Raw genomic sequence first — 20,627 nt, 5'->3', positions numbered from 1 at the left:
ATTCTCTCCATAAAACGTTTCTTTGACAGCACCTCCAAAACTAAAGCTGGAACATTTTAGTCAGGATTTGCACTGAAGGGCTTATGATTTTAGTAATGAGCTGAATGCAAGGCCGTGAGTGTTAATTTAATTGGATAGTAAGCTTGTGAACATACCCTTGCAGTTGGCTTTGACTCTTTCTTTTTGGAATGAGGAGCTAAGGTTTCCTCGTGTATGGGTTTACGACTAATAATTTAGGTTTTTGAATGCATTTTATTCTGTGCTCTGCCTTCGTGCTCCTAAAAAACTAATTTAAAAGCAGTAGATGGCACCAGATAAAGTCATTTTCATCCATATTTAATTTGTTCCTTTTTCTACAATGGCGTGGGTGTAGAAAGCAGACAACTTCGGTGTTTCATATTTTTATAGTTTTAAAAAAAAGCACTGGGCCATATTTGAATAAGAGATCTCATAAAACGTGATGCATCATAAAACCAAAATGCATCTTTAATGCTTTAATGCATAAATCCCTGAAATGCATCTTTATTGAGATAACTAGCTCAAATATTAGTTCATTTTGATGAGTGTGAAGTGATTCAGTTCAGTGCGGTGTAGAAAAAGACTGCTGTACTAACTTCTAAGCTGTTTGCCAAGCCTTCATGTTTGTTATTGATGTTCCAGAAAATAAGAGTAAGATGGCACACTGCCTAAAATATGCATGATATGAAGGCATTGCTACGGCAAGTTTAAAATCAACTCTATTTGCTGTTTCTCCATCAGACTAAAGTCAATTCACACCTGGCACTGGAAAAGACATGCTCTTAGCCCGGCGGCCAGGACAATCCATGCTTCAATAAATTCAATTCAATAAATAAATTCAATAAATTCCATGTACATATTTATTGAATTTTAACAGACGGTTGTATTGGCTCACTTGGTTCTGTGTTTCATATTTGATACTTTTGCCTTTAAAAAAAATTTACTAACTAGTTAGTAAATTTTGGTTAATATAGACTATGCCCTCCAAAAATGGCTTGGTTGAAAATGCCTACATTGTAGGTACCACATTTTACCAATACTCCAGGTAATGGGTCCAATACACGGGAACACAGTGGATTCAAATGTCATGTTAGCAGCTGCCAAGCTATTTACAGCAGGCAGCTTAATTAAAAGGTGCTTATGGTAAATGGGAGACCATGTACATTTTCCTTCCAGAGATAAGGTGATCATTACCACTTCAGCATGATGCGTCATATTAATAATGTTAATTGAGTAATAGCATGACATTCATAGGCTGTTAGAAAGTGTCTTTCATTATTGCTTGAACTCATTTAAGAGCATTCAATATATTTATGTATACAGATATGGGGACTGATGTAGATTAATGCCTCAAGGCCTCCAAGATGGACAGGAGTAATGAGATGTTTCTGAAATGGTCACCGTGTTTCTGCTGATTGCCGCAAGTCTTGTGAGGGCAATGCTGATCGCTTTAAGTTAGGATAGCTCATTACATTTTGATCTGTCGACTTGCATGTAAGCAGTGTAACCTGATATCGCAGCAGGCAGAACCAGGAGTCTGGTATGATTTATCTTCAGAACAGGCCCTAATTGTGAGCAGAAAGGGAGAGGATCCATGTATCAACATTGTTTGAAGGAGAACAAATGTACGATTTGCAGGCCTTTGAGTGAGAGTCAAAGAGTCACTCCTGTGACTCATTTTTTAAAAGGAGAGTTTGCTTTGCTTGTGAGAGTGAAAGCACAAAGGAGTTTGCTTTGTTCATAAGGGTGAAAGCACCTCTGAGGATAAGAAATTCACTTTCAGCATGCAGTGGAATATGAAATTACTGAAAATCATTTTTGTCTGTATCTTGTTAGCTTGAAATATGAATTTTATTAAATGTGCATTCACAGCAAACATAGTAAATGTAGATTGTCATAATTCAGAGATAATGAGACATTATGATCCAGTATCTTTTCCATCACAACCCGGGACATATAAGCTGATGCTCATGCGGGGTGGAGGGTACAAAAGTGTTAAATTTATTTGATTAAACCAGGGTGCATACGTTTGCATTTCATATTACTACCTGAATGAAAAAAGCGAGCTTTTTTGGGTATGGAGTTTTATTTTGGCTGCTCTGAGTTTACAATGGTAAGAAAGCCGTTTGGTATGTTGGCAGCTTGCCAGCTAATGCTTTCCTTTAAATGGACTATTCTCATGACATGTTCACTGTTTGATGTGCAATGTTGACATATGCTTTCAAGTGAAGACTTAATGCACTGAAAATACTAATGTCTTCAATGAACAGAAAGTCAGACTTTCAAAAGCACATAGTGCTGGGCTTCCCGAGTGGCTTGGTCCGTATAGGGGCTCGCACTGACTATAAGCAAAGCCATATAGCCTGGGTCATCAACTGACAGTAACCAGGAGCCTGGAGCAGGGAGCAAACTTGCTTCAGTCCGCTGGGGAAGGTGTGGGTTTGTCAGCAGGGTTTCCTCATCTCGCCTCTCTCAGGCACCGTGCGACACAGCCGGCACCTATTAGACTCTCAGGCGATGTCAGCGGGGACTCTGCGGTGGAGACGAATCTCTGCAGCGCTCAGCGTTTGCTTCACTGAAGTGCATTGTGGGACTTGTAGGCTGAAATATAGGTGCTGCTTGTGTGTCGGAGGATTGCATTCTCTATACCCACTGCTCCTGCAAAGGTGCAAATGTTGTTGTTGTGAGCTGAGCCTAATTTGCTTTTTGTTTTCTTAGCTAGCCCGTGCTAAACAAATCTGGCACTTGTCTGGCGACAGAGACTGATGTAATAACGTAAATAATACGTAAGTAAAACGTAATAACAAAATCTGAACACAGGTGTTGAGCTGGACACCTTGGAGACGCATGATGGACACAGGTGTAAATGGCGATGTGTCTCGGCTGTCCACTTGTGATCCAATTACCCAAGACGCATTTTAAAACCAAGTGTAAATGGGGCCAATGACCGTGCTGTGGGTTATTACTCTTCCTTGTCAAGTGTATACATGAAAAATTCTCATGATCCAACAGCCATCAATTTCTGGATCACTATTGATTCTTAATGTATAACTCATACATAGAGAATAAAATAAGACTTTACCATGACAGATGTTTTCATAGTTTTAGCTATGTTCTTTTTTGTCTTAACACCCTAATCAGCACGCCTTATCACATGACAGTACAGTTTTGGATGTTTGGGATGAGATGTGGGTATTATCGCACCTGAATTGACAGCAAGTCTAGCTAGAGGCAGAAGTTTTCAGCACTGAATGGCTACACAAAATGATCAATGTCTGTGCAAGACTTAATGAGAATTGGATGCTTGTTAATATTCACCTCCAAAGAGGCTCTTTCAGTACAATCTAGATATTAGAAGCATTGTGAGGAAAATTACACGTTAAAGCTGAATCGCAGTTGGAATGCAAGCAATTTAAACCCATTCAGATCTAAACGAGGAAGTGCATTTGATTCTTTCGACTGTGCAATCCCTCTGAATTCAGATAAGGTGTTGAGGAGTTGGCTTGAGTGTGGTGGGACAGTGGTCGTGTACAGAGACACCCCAGTGCCCTTTATTAGGGTTGCATTGTTTTTAAAAAATGGCATGACATAAACGCATTGAGCTAAAGGTGGAATTGCGTAGGCGTTACAGCCTGAATATTCACCTGTCTGCCACACCGATCTGAAGCTGGAGCAGAAGTGTAGGAGAAAGGGGTGGAGCATTTGGAGACTGAGTAAAATGGCCCTGTTGACGAAAGCCACTTTAATTTCATTGTGTCCTTTGGGCTTGTGGACAGTGATTAAGCATTCTTGCGGTAACTCTGTAGCATTTGTGCCAGCACAGCCTACAAGGCCACCATTATTTGTCGCAGTGTCAGCCAAAAGACAACGCTTTTATGGTGTCCGTTTATGGTGTCCGCGCAATGTTGGCATTTCCGGGTTATGGTGGTCTGGGCAGGGAATGGTGAGGAATTGGGCTGAAATGTTACGCATAGTACCCACCTCTCCAGCTCCCCTGCCCTGCTTCTCTTCAAGGGAATCTGCACTGTCATTGTCAGCCTGGCACACCATCTCAAAAATCACCAGAAAATCCAGTGAAGATGAAATTATCTTAAAATCCATAGATGCAGAGCTGAATTAATATAGTTAAAGAAGTTAATTTAGTTTAACGTCTGGATTTTTGGTCAATCTGGTGTTTTTTTTTTTCCCCTTGTACTTTAAAACACTAGACTGTCTTGGCTCTGTCAGCTTGATTGACAGGAGATTATTATAGGAGATTATTATCTATATTGCTGGAGGGTGCACAAGTGAAGGCTTGAGCATAAGCAAATTCTGTGTGTTCATTTGGATTAGCGAGCTGTCAATAGCTAAACAGACAGCTGTACCTCATGGTATATCAGCCACAATCTCCTGTAACGTTTTTGCTGACGCGTCATTTCGTAGCCAGCTAACCCTGTGCTTGAGCTGCTTGCTACAAGGCCATTGCCTGATACTAGCAGTGGGAGAAGAGGCCTCTCGTGCATGGTGATGGGTGGAGATACCACCGTGCTGTCAATTACTGACTTGTCTGAACCAATGAAAAGACCTTGATCTACACAGCAAAAGACTGATTGGTTAAAATAAATTGGTTAGTTTTTGACAATATAATATGATAGAGCTCCAGCCATGTAGGGGTTCATAAAGCCTCACTTCCAGATGGTTCTTATGATGGAGGGGGGGGTAGAGTGGGAAAGTATTCTTTGACCAGTGTGCCTGTTAGTGTAAAGACGGACGTGGGGGGGGGGGGGGGGGGGGGTACATGAGTGTTAATGATCTCAAACTGGCAGCAAGACTTACAGCTCTTGTAATTTCCATGCTTGCCGGGCCCTTCTCTTGGAGGCAGTATTAACACATCACCGTTAATGGAATTGCTCCCATGTTAGCGTTGATTAAAGAGTAGCCGGTAGCATCGTGATGGAGGAGGATGAAAATTGCTTTCAGCGCTCCCAATTTGTGAAGTTACTGTTTAGTCATGGTCATTTAAAATGGTTTGTCAGCTGTATGCTGATCGAGAGTGAGATGCTCTCTACACTCTCCTGCCTGTGGGCTCCTGTGCCGTGTGATTGGCAGGACAGAATGATACAAATGTTTTTTTTTTTTTTCCTCCTGTAGTCTCTGCTATGTCATTGCGCAGCACTGTACGAGCGGTGTATTACCAGTCACGCAGGTGCAAAAATGCTCAAATCTGTGTGTCCCCTTTGTGTCTCCTGAGCCGTTTGTTTTGCAAGCTTTTGCCTTCCCCTGCTGAACTGACTTTACAGGTGAAATTGCATAGCTCGCGTAAGCATAACACAGCACTGTTGTTGTGTTTGGTCTGTTGCAACAAGAAGGTTCAGTATAACCTATGTCCTTGCACATCAGCAAGTATTCGGTATGTCCCTGTGGCATCCTGACAAGTGGTCTTCAAAGCTTACGTTGGACTGGGCTTTGTTGGTGTGTGACCACCTTCGTATTTTTATGTATACAATATACATGCATTACCTTCCATTATATTATTGTCATTTAGCAGACGCTCTTATACACAGCAACTTGCAGGCTACAATTTTTATAGCTGGATGTTTACTGAGGCAATTCTGGGTTAAGTAAAGTGCCTTGTCCAAGTGTACAGCAGCAGTGACCCAGCCAGCAGAGAATTGAACTGGCAACTTTTCAGTGAAAAGCCCCACTCCTTTATTTTTATTTGTATTATATGTAGTATGTATCTATGTTTGCATGAACAATCTTCAGAGAAAGTTGGCAGTGGGGGAGAGCATGATTGCTAGTGCTCCAGCCTCCAGTTGTGGTGTGGACCAGTAATCTTGACCACCCTTAACTCTTGCATTTCAATCAGCCCTAGCCTGCCGTCGGGAGAGAACTTTTATATTTATATCTTGGTGAAGTGTTATTCATTCCTTCTACCTGCCGCTTGGAGGGAGTGGGAGGGCGAGTGGAAATTGATCCCATTCGTTTAGATTAACCCGGGGATAACACAAACGCAGATCCCTGTGAAAGCAGGCCCGGAGGGCGGCTGTGACGACGGACGGGTGATGCAACAAGCGCTCTGTTTGCAATCCCAGGAACGCTAAGCTGGCTCCTCCAGCGCAGTGTTTGTGGGTGGCTGTCACTGCTGCTGGTATTTATCTTTGGTTTTAATTCCAATTAGTCAACTAACTAATTAACTAAATCATTTTCATTTAATTAGAGTCTAATTCTAATTCTAGTTAGAGACTCTACTGTGGAGAAAGCCACATTCTAAGAAGAAATCTAAATCTTGTCTGTCTTCAGGTAAATGACAACCATCACAAGGGTTATTGAAAGTATTGCCATCAAACCGGACAAGGAATGATGAGCTGAAGTATTTCTTTGTCTCAGTTAAGAAAATGTTTCAAAAAATGCTGTGCTCATATATCTACTTTCATAGATTTAGCCCTCATCTTACTAAGTTAGCCTGGAGCTGCCCTTCAATTGTTTAAAGTTCTTATGGAACTGAACTGATATTTTATGTGAAGGGTGGAATAATGCATTTGCAGCCTTTGTGACTGCTCTTTATGGTGACCGTGGTGTTTATAATAGTGTTGAACAGTAGCACAGGTTGTACGATGCTACTTGCAGATTTATGGATGTCTGCATTTGAGAGTTTAAATTTCAGTGTTTTCGGTTTGGTTGCATAGCTGATTCACTAGCTCGCGTCTGTTAAAACCTCCATGTTTCTGCAAGAGCATGAGCTGGTGACATCAGACATGCCTTTACTGTGTTAAATGGTCAGATTAATCTCTGACACAAAAATCCAGATCTTCAGCTTTGCACTATAGCATTCAACACATTCAACATTGCATGCTCAAATGTGGAAGATTGACAGCCTCTCAAAATAATGTATTTGGTACACTGTGTGCAAATATAACTCTCAATACCTGTATTTTTATCCTGGGTTGGATTATCAAGGTTGGTTAATGAAATTTTCAAAAATCAGTTTTGAAACTATGAACGCACTGGTCACTGGTAATATTTGTCTTGCTGTTTGTTGCCATTTTCTGTTACGGTAACGTAGCAAATTGAAAACTAAGGAAAGAGAATCACTTAAGCAAAATGGATAAGAGCTTTTGACTGGCACCCTGTACATGGTGGGAGAAAAGTGCAGTCAAATCCAGGTGAAAGTCGAAAGCCTGACATTAGCTCCTGCATCCCAACGGCGACTGAAGAGCTCTCGAGCTCTGGCTGTTTACTGGGGCCACCAGCTTGAATGATCATAACCCTTTTTCTGCTGAAGCTCAAGTTTCTGTCCTCCCGAAGAGCACTTTCCCAAGAGCCCGAAGCGAGAAGTTCGACTTTTACTCCGATTTAAATGCACCGCGCAAAGGGATAACAGATACGCTGTGCTTGATAAAAGCCTCAGTTCTCCGGGGTTTCCGAGTGAAGTGCTCCGTTTGGCAGCGAGGAGTCTGGTTGGAGGCAAATCTTCCTGCTGCTCTTTTAAATGGCCCCGAAGGGTCTGCGGCAGCACTTTGATGCTGACGCCGGCTCTGCGGTCACTCGAGACGCTTGGCTTCGTTCTGGCAAAATCCGACATGCACGGCCATGGGTGGGATGCAAAAACCAAAGAGCGGTGGAGGTCTGAGAAACAAATGAAGGCAATCCACGGTCTTCAGTTGAAAGGGAGTGACGCACCCAGGGATGGGGTTGAATGAGAAGTCATTTAGAGACCACCAAAGGCCTTGTTGACTAATGGCTTGCCACAGACAACGCGGCTCACCATATGAAATATTGGAGGGATCAAGGGCTTAAAGCTTTTACAAGCTGAAGAGCTTTCTGAGGTGAGCTGGAAACAATACTGTACAGGAAATTAAATCACTGGGCAAGGAAGTAGAACTCGGTGCAATAGCTGCCATTAATGTTCTTTTAATGAGACATAATGGCATGTTACCCGGCAACTGATCGCCCTGGTATGGTGCCAATTAAGGGATAGGAGTGTGCAGTCTCTAGCAAACCTCTTGCAGTCAAAGGGGGGGGAAGGGAGCCTCCCCCCAAAAAATGGTTAATTACTGGGGAACACACTCTCCCATCAAGGAGAGGCCACAGATCTAAGAACTGCCAGGTTACACGTGAAAAACGTGTGGTTTGTGTTGCATTCTCCACTTGGTGGAAACCAGAACTGAAATTAAAAGTGCAAACATGCTCATGAAATAAAACCCAGACAGTAAAATATATTTTATGATTTATCTGTGATCTTGCCTCTGTCACCAAAAAGTGGCCTAATCATCCCATTTCCCTTAATTTTACAGCTGATTATTGCGAGGTTGCAGCTATACATGTAGGTATAGTTTGACTGAAGGTATGCTAAATGGGCACAATTTTTAACAGGTGTTTTTACAGTTCCAACCATGTTAAAGCATTTTCATTTGCTCCATGTTATGATCCTATGGAAAATTCTAAATGGTTGTTAAATTCAAGATGTCTCTTGAAAATCTGTGGTGTTTGTAAATGTTATTTTCTCATTGTAGAAAGCTGAGGTCACTGTACTTTTGCAAATGAAATGTCTTGAGGTAATACTTGTCAGTGCATTTTCACAGTGATATTATTTTACATGAAAGCTACATTTTCATCACAGTGCCCCAAAAATGTCTCTGCTAATTCCTGTGTCATGGCTGTATTGAAGATTGGTGACCTTGTCTGACATACAGAGGCGCGTGAGTATAGGTCTGTAAACTTTGTATAATTCAATATGCGGATAAAATCCAATTGTAGAGGTACATTTATGCTTTCTGTGTGTTACGTGTGAAGAAAATAATCTTCCCAAAAGATTTCGAAAGTCACAGAAACTACACTGGGTCATGCAGTGGGTCATTGTCTTTGAAAGCCTGACATACTCTAAAGCATAGCACGTTGAATCAGCTGGACCCTGAACTGTGGTAAAAAGGAGGTACAGTATTTTGGAAATCTAGATACCACATGCCCCCATTTGTTCCGTTTAACTCGGTTTGCTGCCCAGGCATGTGGTAAAGGAGTGAATGGAATCTAGTTTTTTTTTTTTTTTTTTTTTTTCTTTCATAACAGTAATTTACTCTCGTGTGACAATGGATTAATGCACTGTGAAAAGTGGTTGCCTTACTTTTCACGTTAATGGCCCCTGGATGGTGTGCTGTAGTATTTCAATGCATGGGGGTAATGTATTTTCTCTTTCTAGTCCAGGTCTGTGTCTGTGTGTGTGTGTGTGTGTGTGTGTGTGTGTGTGTGTGTGTGTTTTATTCCCCTCCAGTAGTTCAGAAGAAGCTTTACTGATTTGCTGGGAGAGACACCCAGTGTGGGCTAATTATAGCAGGATATTAGCATTTCCCTCTAAAATGTGCATTAAAAAATGAACCTTCCCGTTGGATATTTGGTCACCAAATCATTAATCACTAAACTGTTTCCATACGCTTGGGGTATGCTTGTTTATCAGCAAGGACAGGAAAGGGTTTGAGGCAAAGCAGGGAAAAAGGTACTGTGGTTTGAATGCATTGCTTGCCTGTGATGGTTGCAGCCACATTGTTTTCATGTGTGAAAAGAACCAACAGAGTTATGTGGCTAGTAGCATTTGTAGAGGTACTGCCATGTAAATCTCTCTGCTGCTCCCTCAAAATCAGTCTCTATGATCAAGGAGACCTGATGGAATCCACTGGCAGAATGTACTGCTTTTTTTTTTTTGTTTAACTTCGGTTTTGACTCGATCATATCCAATTATACCAAAAAAAAAAAAAAAAAAAAAAAAAGTGCAGGCTTGCCGCTTTTCTTGGCACTTAATTAAATGAAGTAAAAAATACTTAATGTGGTAGTAAATCAAAGTTGGTGTATTTTTTAGCAGACATTTCAATCTGCAGAAGATTAGTGACCATAAGTATAGCAGCTCCTCATTGAATTCAAGTGTGAGGAATCCAGGTACTGTGTATGGAGGCAAGTTCATGCAGGTATTCCCTGTAAGGCATCACAACTCTGTTTTATTCAAAATGATGTGGAAAAACCTATTAGTGCGTTGATCTTGCCTTAATGCATATTGAATTGAAAACTTTTTTCTTTAATGGTGGGCGACAGTGTTTTTCTTTTTCCCTTCATTTACTGGAATCAGTTGGAAGCTTATTGCTTAAAACTCATTTTTTCATGAAAAAATGAATTTTCTCGATTTTGTGATCTGCAAGTCTAATTTAGCGATTTAGCAGATTACTGAACAATACAATATGTATGACCAACACTGTACATTACTTGAACACTCCAGCTCACCGTAGCTTGAGAGGCAATGTATTGTAGCTAAATCTTCTAGTACTTTTTGGATTGAAGTTAAACTAGTCATTAAAATTTAGTTTTGATGTCTTCCAGAGTTTGAACATGGTATGTTACATCTCTCAGAAAGTTGCATGGAATTGGCTCAGAGAGTACATAAGCCTTCCCTCCCTGTGGAGGCTGCTGATAAATACCAAGATTCTAATATGACAGATGATGTACAACACTGCCAAAATATGTTTCAGAGCTGCGGTGGACAACTGCTTGGTTTGCATTGTAACTCTCGACTCTCGAGACCCCGGACAGTTAGCGTGCAGTCTTTTCCGAGCTTTCAAATGATGGTTCCGTTCAGCTGAACTTAGGCAGCACTGCATACAGGGGCTTCGGGAAATATTCAGACGCCTTCTCTTTTTGCACACTTTTTGCTGTGTTGTAGACTTAATCTAAAATGGATTAAATGTGTTCTTTTGGCCATCAGTCTACATACTATAACTCATAATGACAAAGCGAAAACTTTTTTTTTTTTTTTTTTTTTAAGAAATTCTTTGCAAATTTATTAAAAACTGAAATGCTTTTCGGACCCACCATGTCGGCAGGCCGAGCGTCGCAGCCTGAGGCCGTTTATGTTCGGAGAGCGCTTTGAGACGGTGCGCGTGCATCGCAGTGTTCACCATCACACTGCCACATGGAGAGGGCCTGTGCTGTGACTGTCACCTCTCTGCTCTGCCATGTGTGTCGGGCTGTCCTTTTCCGTCTGTTCCTTGCGCCTTCTCCCTCCTCGTGCCCCGGCTTGCTTTTTAGCAGCACCCTCGTGTTGGTAATGCAGGGCGCTGAAGGGGACAGTAGAGAAGGGATTGGGCCGAAACACCTGTGTGTGTAGAGGGGGAAAAGGTTGGAGGAAAGGGAGGCTAGCGTGGCTCGGGAACGCTGGAAACGCCGGTCTTTTGTGCGGCCTTCCCAGTGCGAGCTTAGCCTCCATCTGTCGTGGGTTTTTGACATTCACTGTCGCAGCACAGACGGCTCCAGTCGCCGTCCAGACTGTAATTAATCCACACTCCAGAACATCCACCGGCAATTTGTATCAAATAAGTGAGCCTGCGACCTCCTCCTCGATTTACTTACACACACACACACACACAGCATGCAAGCACATATATACATACATACATACACACAACGTGTACATACATGCACACGCATACTCACACATACAACACACACACACGCACACTTACACAGAGTTGTTAGCTCTCCTCACTCAAAAAGCCCTTCTGTACAAGCTGTCAACAGTTTCTGTTTAGCGTCAGGGAGGGGAGTAATGGAGGCAAATGGGACCAGTGACAAGGCCACACAACGTGAGGGAGAGCGTCACACAGCCATAATGACATCCAGCACCACTTCGCCACGGCACCAATCCCTGTGCTCTCAGCTGGGGCGCATCTTGTTGGTATTAAGTCCTGGGCTGCTTTAAAATGCATACGTTGAGGATGCATCCTTAGTATTTTTCTTTGGAGCGGCTTGGCATCGGGGATTAATGAAAACCAAAGCTAGACCTTCGCTGTGACCCATGATGGCACTTTTTCCTTTTTTTTTTTAAAAAGCTGAATGAGAAACATTCCTCGAAATGAGAGCTTGGGGGTCTTTCTCTCTCTCTCTCTCTCTCTCTGTCTCTCTCTCTCTACACCCCCCCTTTCAGCGGTTTGAAAATCCGCAGCTGGAGAGCGGAAGTCTTAAGAGGGAGTGTGTGTGTGTGTGTCTGTGTGTGTGTGGAGGAGGTGGGCGGAATGGAGCAGATGCTAACACGGCAAGATTGGGGCGGAACTGATCTGGAGCCCTCTGCCTTCTCACTTCCAGGCTCCCTGGTCCCGGGGCCAATCCACACAGTGCTGGGAAAGGTGTTCCCCTGGGAGTCCTGCTCTCTGCAGGGGGTATGGGGGGCTTGTGTTTTTGGGGTCTGCTGTTAAGGCTCTGAAGCTCAACTGTTCCCCTGTCTGTGGAGCCCTCCAGTCTGCGCCTCTTCCAGTAGGATAGGTGTGGCTTCACACCCTCATGTTTGGAGGTGACCGGCCCATATGGCGAGGTGTGTGGTGTGAAGTCACCCTCTTGCACTGTCCCTGTTTCTGTTAAACCTCTCCTCCCCTGCCGTAAGGTGTTCCCAGCCTGGGGCAAGCTGTTTTTCCTCAACACCCCCCCCCCCCCACCCCCCAGGACATTTTGTTTGGGGCACGTGCCTTTTGAAAGTCCCCGCTAATACAAACTTCCACTCAGCAGTGGCGTGCCAGAGCAAAGTGCCAATACAAACAGACTCTGGTCACCAACAGGAACTCCTCAACACCGGGGTTTTGATCAGCACAAGTGTGCACAGTTCATTGCTCTTGTTTCCGAAGAAAGGTTTGTTTTGGATGCGGTCGGCCTGCCTTTTGTCAGCCCGCTCCGTAGAGCCTGATTGCATTTATTGAAGTGGCTGCGTGAGGAGATCTTGTGTACAAAATGCGCTGAGTGCAGTTTATGACTCTGTGGTTAAGGGTAACGACTGGAAAGTGTGACTTCTCAGTAGAGGCAGTTTTGGGCTGTTTTTGGAGATGCAAACAGTGTAACTGCATGCAAGAGAGGTTTTGCTACCAAAACAAGAGCCTCTGGCAGATCTGGAAGCGCACAGACTTGCATTTCAAAAACATTTGCCAGTTTGGTAGTTTGGCGGTCACACTGTGGAGTGAAGGGGGAGAGGAGTGACACAGCCAGGTGGCACTTGGCTAATGGCCTCGGTAACTGACACACACTGGAGAAACAGCCGTCTGTAGGCCTCGCCGTCTCTGACTCAGATTAGCGCAGATCTTTGCGCTGCGGTGTTTGATTTGACTTAAATCCAGGTCTGAGAAACAGCCCCTGTGAGAATCGCAGCTTCTCTGCTGGCTTCACGTGGGAGGAGCCTGCTGGTGTCATGTGTTGAAGCAGCCCGCTGCTCTTCTCTTCTGTCATCAGCTAGGGTCACTGCCTGGCGGCTTTTAGAAGAGAGTTCTCTTGTTTTCTTTCACTTTTTTTTTTTCTTTTTTTGGTATGATTTTGTGTATTTGTCCCGGTTTGTTTTCCATCCATCTAATAACTGTAAGGTATGTCCAAACAGAATACAACAATTGTTCAAAGCTTTAATGGAAACATACTTTCAGTAGTGAATGGGCTACTACAGACCTAATGACTTATAATCATCTTCTCCCTGGCACAAACTGGGTACCAGCCACTTCTCTCTGTGACCAAGCTATCAAGGTATCAATGCAGCTATCAGACATTCTGAAACTGAGCTGCTGCATCATTTGAGCCACCAGAGCTTTGTCACTTTTGGGGTTGGTGGTTGTAAACAGCGTTTGGCAATGAGCTGCCTAATTGAAGCTAGTGTATAGTGCACTGTGGCATGATAACCTGGAGAAACCCCTGTCTTAGAGCTCCCCTGTATGTGGACTTCTGTCAGCTGTACCATTACAGACTGATCTTTAATTTCCTATGCTGTGAGAGAGCTTCAGTCTTGAAGAGCCTGCTCTTACTGGCTGTCACTCATCACTTTCTCTTCTCAGTCTCAGATCATCCTGATATTACGTAAAATCATTCCTGTGTTAAGATTTCTTGCTACCCTGATTTCCTTACAGTATGGTCTCATCGCTCCAATACTGTACTCATCACCCTGATATTTCACTGAGATCACCCTGATGGGGTCTGGCCAGCGGCCCTGCTAAGGATATCTCTGCCAGAGGAACAGGGATAAAGGTCCTCCTCATTATTTTGAGAAGCTGGTGCTCTTACAGTCCCAGAAGCAGAATGGTGTTTACAAGGCTGTCAGCAAATGGCGAGGCCCTAGACAGCCCAGACACCGTCACGGCTGGCCACTGAGGTCCCCTTTTGTTGTGGACAGGTTCATGCCACCACTTTTTCTCCTCCTTTTCTTTGTAATTGTCACCTGCTCAAATGGATTTCGGTGTGAATGATTGCTGGTGTTGAAATGCTGTTTCCCCTGTTGGTTTAATTTTAAACCGGTGTTGGAGAAGGTTGACTGGATAACATGGTGAAACGATAGAGGAATGGTGTGTGCCGTTTACCTTTAACAGACTTTTACTGTGGGCATGAAAGGGCTACCACCTATTAAGAACCTTTCTGACTAGCCATGTACCTTTGTCCACTTGACCTGCATTTTTATCCCAAAGCCCTGAAACATCCATCACAAGGAGAATGCAGCCAAGCTTTATTTGATGTTTCATTTTAACAATTTAGATGAAAGCATATGAGTGTGGGATTAAAACTGTCTGTAAAGTTGGAATATTTTTCGCATTATTTAAAAGAGTGACAGAATCTAGATCTTGTTTTGTGTGAGGGGCGTCTCTGCTCCTGTAAAGTCTTCTCTTAAACGGTGCATCTCAATTATATGGATTGGCTTGACATTGTGTTTCCCAACCTGCAAATGTAATTGCAGTAGCTTTATTATGTCTTCCAGCCCTGCACAGTGTCACAGTGAGGAACATTGTCTTTGCAATCACGCAGACACAAAATAATAGCACAAAGTAAGCATAACTCATTCTCTTACCAGCAACCATTATATCCCTGTGCCATCAATTCAGCTTTGAGCACAGAGCTATGTGCTTTGCCACCAGTCTTGGTGAGTAATGACAAGGAATCTCGCTGAAGCGAAAGGCAGTCCAATTTGCTTCCCCTCTACGGCTCTGCAGCGGAGGCATTACTGTGCCTTGCTTTGGCAACGTGTCTTAATTCTGCAGGATGTTTGCAGCTAATGATGAGGTGTTGTGTAGGAGCGCGGCTCTGAAACCTATAGCTGTCGGCTCTTTGAGGGACGTGGTGTGTCAGAGAGAGCCGGGGTGGAAAGATTTCCGTGGGAATTATCTGAGAGGTGGAAGTGGCAAGACATTTAAAAAATAAGCAGGTTTAGGTTATCCCTCCTGAATGAGCAACCTCCATAAACCGGGCTTATTTTTGCAGGGGGTTAAGCAAGGTAGTTTAACAGCTGTTAGATTTTATATTTAAATTAAATGTCAACAAGTATTAGGTAGCAGGGACAGAGAGGGAGGAGAGGAAAGAAATATCCTTTTCGTAGGTTGCCGTAGTGATTGTGTAATGAGAGAATTTCTGCACCTCAGTGCTGGAAGTGTTCATCTTGCTCTGCCTCGTTACAAACAAGTCTTAGAGAAAGGGCAAATGCGCTGTGACTGGCATTGTTCGATGATTGGCATCTCTGCTTGATCTGGATGAAAAAGTAAGCGCTTTGAGCCCACTCGGTAGAAGGAAGGGCATTCTTTCTCTTCTGGTTTGCTGTAATCGCCAGCCAAGTTCCTGTTACAGGTCAATGATTGCATTGTGCACCTTGGTTGTCCACTTTCTGATTCATGTGTACAATGACCTTTTCAACCTAACCTGGACTACCGAGGCAAAGACAAAAAAAATTGCCGCAATCTCAACCTCTTCTCTCTCTTTTGTAGGAGGTTGTTTTTCTCTGATAAAATCATACGGCCTTTGTTTATAACCATAAAGGTATCATATGTGTGTATGTATGTTTATTGCTATATAGCCATATATAGGTCCCCTTTTTGTTGGGAAGGACTTCAACAATCAACATTTTCTATATAAATTCATGCTTTTTTTCTGAGGATATGTTTACAGTGCATTGCAAACCAGGGATTCATTTAGCGACATGATTTCCAGATGAAAGTTGGCTTGTGATTTATTGATGAGGGCTGTGATTGTCTCATATGCCTCCCATAGTGTGCAATATGGAAGGGGGTGTACGGGCTGGTCTGCGAGGCTACTGCTGAATGAATATCTGTCCTGGAAGGGTACAAATCACCAGGTTAAATGGTAGCGGAGAGATTTTCGGTGGCAGTGATGGTGATGCAGAGACTTTTCTACCCAGGGCAAGATTTGTCCTGCATCATTCAACAATAGGTCAATAATGACCATGTACTGCGCATAAAAAAAATACAATGCCGGTGGCTGTATAGAATATCCAGATTAAAATAATGTTTTTTTTTCTTCTGTTTTAGTTTAAATAAATAAAAGATAAAATGTGAAAAAAGGGATTTGTCACAGTGAAAATAGCCTGTGTGTACTGAAGGCATGTTGTGTTCATCGCTGGGTTCGGCCTGCGGCCTTATTACATCATCTTACATTATTGGCATTTTGCAGACGCTCTTCTCCAGAGCGACTTACATCGGTTATTGGAATTCAGGAGGAGGAATGCAAAGCAGAGTGGGCCTGACCGGGCTGTGACGGTGATGTAGTGCCGGGGACACACCTGGGCCGGTGCAGGAGCCAGCGGGAACAGCAGGAAGCCCTCAAAGCTCTGCAAATCTGACATTCCTGCTACCGTTCCCAGTGTGAAAAACGAGGTTCAGTGCCCCCCCCCCCAACGGCGCTGAACCAGCATCTGCAAGTTGCATGAGCTTGCGCCTCCTGAGTCATTGCTGCTTGGTTTAGCGTTTCTCATCCTTGACCGTGCCCAGCAATTCTGTGTAAATACACCGCGGTGAATGGAACCTTTTAGTCACATGTAATTGAACCTGACCTAGCCATGCTGTTAATCACGACCCACAATATTTGTACAGCATTATCGGTCTGGGACGCCATTACCCCGGCGGCGAGGTCGACCCCGGCCTTGGCACTGCGGCCGTCAGTCATTCTCCTCCGGATGGGCGGAGCAACGCCTCTGTGTAACCTGAGATACAGCCTGAGGGGACTGCTGTAGCCCTGGCGGTGACTCTCTTCCTTTCTGGTGGCGTTCAGGGTTGAGTAATGTATATTCTGGGTACTACGCCTTTGAGAGAGAGGTGCACTGGCGTGCCTCGTACATCCTAAAGCCTGCAGACTGCGGACATGGCTGTCAGTGATGAGCTGGCAGTTGTTCGGTTTCACTCCATTCCCTTAAGTGCAGTAAGAGAAGTGCTTCCGAATAGAATGTAAATCAAACAATTCTTCAGAATCCGCTTCTGCAACAAGATCATCGACATTATGAAAGGAACGAGTTTGTGTTTGAGCACTATGCTTAAAAAAAAAAAAAACAAAAAGGAAAGGGGTAGAAAAATAAGCAACCCAATATCTGTAGAGTGTTGCCCCTTAATTTCCCTTTAGGTGCCCAAGTATTGGTAAACAAGCAGGCTAAATATAGAGGCCGGGATGGTAATTGGTACCCTAGCCGCGGAGCCCTCAGGGATTGAGAGAGACAAACAGGTGTGTTGGGGGTGTCTCGGAGGGGTGTCTCCCCTGCGCTGTGGGGTTGTTTTTCCTCAAAAGCCTGACTGGAGCAGGGTGTGCCGTTTTAGAGTCACACTCGCTGACAGGGGAGTTGTGACATTGTGCTTGGAATAATATCCGTTAGTGCTGACAACAAAAGAAGGAATATTAAGGGAAGGGGGGGGATTTAGAGGGAAAGGGCACTCAAAAAGCAAACACAAGATCATTAGCTTATTCCCTTTTTAGATTCTTTACGTCTGCAGCCAACAAATAAGAGATAAGTGTGTTCATTTTTTGATAGGAATTGGTTATTGGCCAAGAATTACCTTGAAGAACAGCACAGTACCTCTTAGAAAGGAGAAATGCTATTAAATAGAAGGCTCTATTTTCCCAAAGGCATCCAACAATTTTCAACAGACTTCAAAAAAGTAGTTTGCCAGTCATACTTGACCTCCCTTATACAATCAGTTCAGTTGCAGGAAGCATTTGTCCATTGTTGGTTCCCCAATGCCAAATTAAAATCTGATGGGTAACCATCAGAATCAGGTCAGCATGTCCAGTACAATATACAGCACAACTTAGACTGAGCAAATCAGATTTCAGTTTATTTTTAAAAATTAAGTTCCGTAGACTCCACCACATGCACCGTGTGTTCTACCAGTACATGCAGAGTTTTCATTTACATCGTCACATGGCAGATGCTCTTTTCCAGAACAAAATTATTGCATATAATAAGGCCACATGAACAACAGGGCATATAGGCCTCGGTCAGAGACCATCTGAACCTCACAGCTGGAAAGTTGTGATCTCCACTTAGCAGCTGTGTGTTGGCTGAGTCCAAGGCCTGTAATTACTTAATTGAAAGGTGTATTTTGCAATTCTGCTAGGCTAGGGTCATCCACAGTTCAGAGTGTCTGAAAATCAGAAGCCATAGATGACTGTGGACACTTGTGTTTGTCAATGAATGTTTCTTGTGAAGCACCTTAACCTCTTATTAATCTAATGGCTAGGTTGTCCTATTGGGTTGTGAAGAAAATTGAGTATTTGACTAATGAGTTCCCATGAGACTCCTGGAAAATGTCTCCCCGATGCTCGTTAGCGAGTGAGAATTAACGGGCAGGGGAGAACGGACTCCAAAAGCAGCCAGACTCAAGACCTGTTTAAAGTGTTTCCCCTCTAGAGTGAAGTCTTGAATGTTTCAGGGGATTTAATTGTCAGGTGCGTAGATCCCTTTTGATTATTAGTGTTTATTACTTCAGCTCAAGAAGCCTGTTATACAAAGCCCCATTCCTGGCATTGTTGTAAGGGATTGGATCGCTGCCCAGGGAAGGTTTTTTGGACAGTTGCATCAACCTTATCATGTGGTTCACGCCCCCCCCCCCCCCACCCCCCCCATCACTCCATGCAGGGGGTGTACCACTGTTCAGGATGTGTACTGGATTGTGTGTGTAGTGTTGCAAGGTGTACGTGTGCCTGCGTGTGCGTGCACATACATGTGCACATGTTGTATAGAGGGTCGAGGGCTGATACTCCATGACCCCAGTGGTGCTCCCCATGTGATCCTCTCTCTCTCTCTCTCCCCCCTCTGTTTCAGTGTGCAAGGATCCGCCTTACAAAGTGGAGGAGTCTGGGTACGCTGGCTTTATCTTACCCATTGAAGTTTACTTCAAAAACAAGGTAAATGTGCTTCAAATACAGCAAATGTGAGATGATGGTAAATGCGTTCCGCATGGCAGTGTGGGGGGAGGGATCTGTACAGGAAGGTGAGGCATGCTTAGCGTAATTAAAAGATCGTTATTCATAGTAATTGGTTATGAGCTAACATGTGGCTTGAATTACCCAGGACTAGAGGAGCGTTTTAGTGGGGCAAAGGGGCATTTTGATGAATTGACTTGACTCTGCATGTGGATGTGAATTTTGACCAAATACGCCTTATTTGACCACTTATGGATGCCTCATCAAGACCAGTTATGGTTAGTGCAATGAATAGCTGTTGAAACTTTTGGTTTTGTGCATTTCTGATTCTGAAAAAGTCCTCTCCTAAATTAAATATAACAAAGAATGGCACATATTGCTTACACTTAATAATTAAGTGGTTGTAATTAATGCTTTCCAATGTTACAGTGGTTAGCAGGTCATTTGGTATTGATTTGATGTGCATTTTGTGTTTGGCGTTTGTTTTGCATGAAAAATGTTAGTTTGGCAGTGTGGCATAAGTGGTAAGGAGCAGGGCTCGTGACCAAAAAGTTGCTGGTTTGATTCCCTGCTAGAGCCAATAATGTAATGTAATAATGTTAGTTGTTTGTGACGAGTCGTGTGTTCCCACCAGGAAGAACCTAAGAAAGTGCGCTTTGACTACGACCTGTTTCTGCACCTGGAGGGGCACCCCCCTGTCAATCACCTGCGTTGCGAGAAGCTCACCTTCAACAACCCCACCGAGGAGTTCCGCAGGAAACTGCTGAAGGCTGGGGGGGTACGTGGAGGGGAGGGGAGGGGGGGGAATGGGGGGGTCTGAGAATGGAGAGGGGCGGTGAGGAAGGAGGGGTAGATGTGGATGGTGGGAGGGGAAGGGAGGGGAGGGGAGGGGCAGCGCTGGGCTGGGTGGAGAAAGGGGGGAGGGGAGTCAGTCTTTGGGTGAGGATGTGTGAAGGCGAATTGAGTTTGGGCGGAGTCATAGGGGGGCTGGATGTGACTGGTGGGACAGTGTGAGAGGTCTCTGTTGAGCATCTGGGTGGTGGGGGGGGAGTTAAATGAAGCAGGTGAGGGTGTGGGGGGCAGAGCCAGACTGCAGCACAGGGGTGGGGCTCTTGATTGGTGATTGGGCTTCCTCACAGTGCACAAAGAGAGCGAGGAACTTCTCCTCCAAACACTCAGGTGAGAAAACAGTCCGGTCACCCCCGGCCTCCCTGCACATTATTCTCACTAATCCGCTTTTCGCACAATTACAGGCATTGTCAGCCAATGAGCTTAATGGAATTACAGCTCCCAACAGCCTAGACAATAAGTAACTTTACAGCTTAGGGTGGGCCAGTGCCTTCCTGGCCATGTATCACTGGGGACACACAGGCTGTCCTTGGACAAGTGCCAGCAGACCTCACAGTAATGTTTTTATGAATGTGAGTTAAGTGCTTTTTATT

General features: G+C 44.0%; 1 protein-coding gene across 2 annotated transcripts in view; it reads left to right on the top strand.

Moving 5' to 3' along the window:
• Positions 1 to 20,627, top strand: part of mllt3 (MLLT3 super elongation complex subunit) — a 55,293-nt gene that overhangs the window by 10,713 nt on the left and 23,953 nt on the right. For both annotated transcript variants that reach the window (XM_036551554.1, XM_036551553.1), the window contains exons 3-4: positions 19,085 to 19,167; positions 19,820 to 19,963. In XM_036551554.1, coding sequence (XP_036407447.1) covers positions 19,085 to 19,167; positions 19,820 to 19,963 — 227 coding nt within the window. The remainder of the gene's footprint in view (positions 1 to 19,084; positions 19,168 to 19,819; positions 19,964 to 20,627) is intronic.

This window comes from Megalops cyprinoides, chromosome 18 (genome assembly GCF_013368585.1).
Source record: "Megalops cyprinoides isolate fMegCyp1 chromosome 18, fMegCyp1.pri, whole genome shotgun sequence".
NCBI classification, from domain to species: domain Eukaryota; kingdom Metazoa; phylum Chordata; class Actinopteri; order Elopiformes; family Megalopidae; genus Megalops; species Megalops cyprinoides.
Note: the sequence above shows the minus strand (reverse complement) of the source record. Positions and strands in the feature narration are given on the sequence as shown.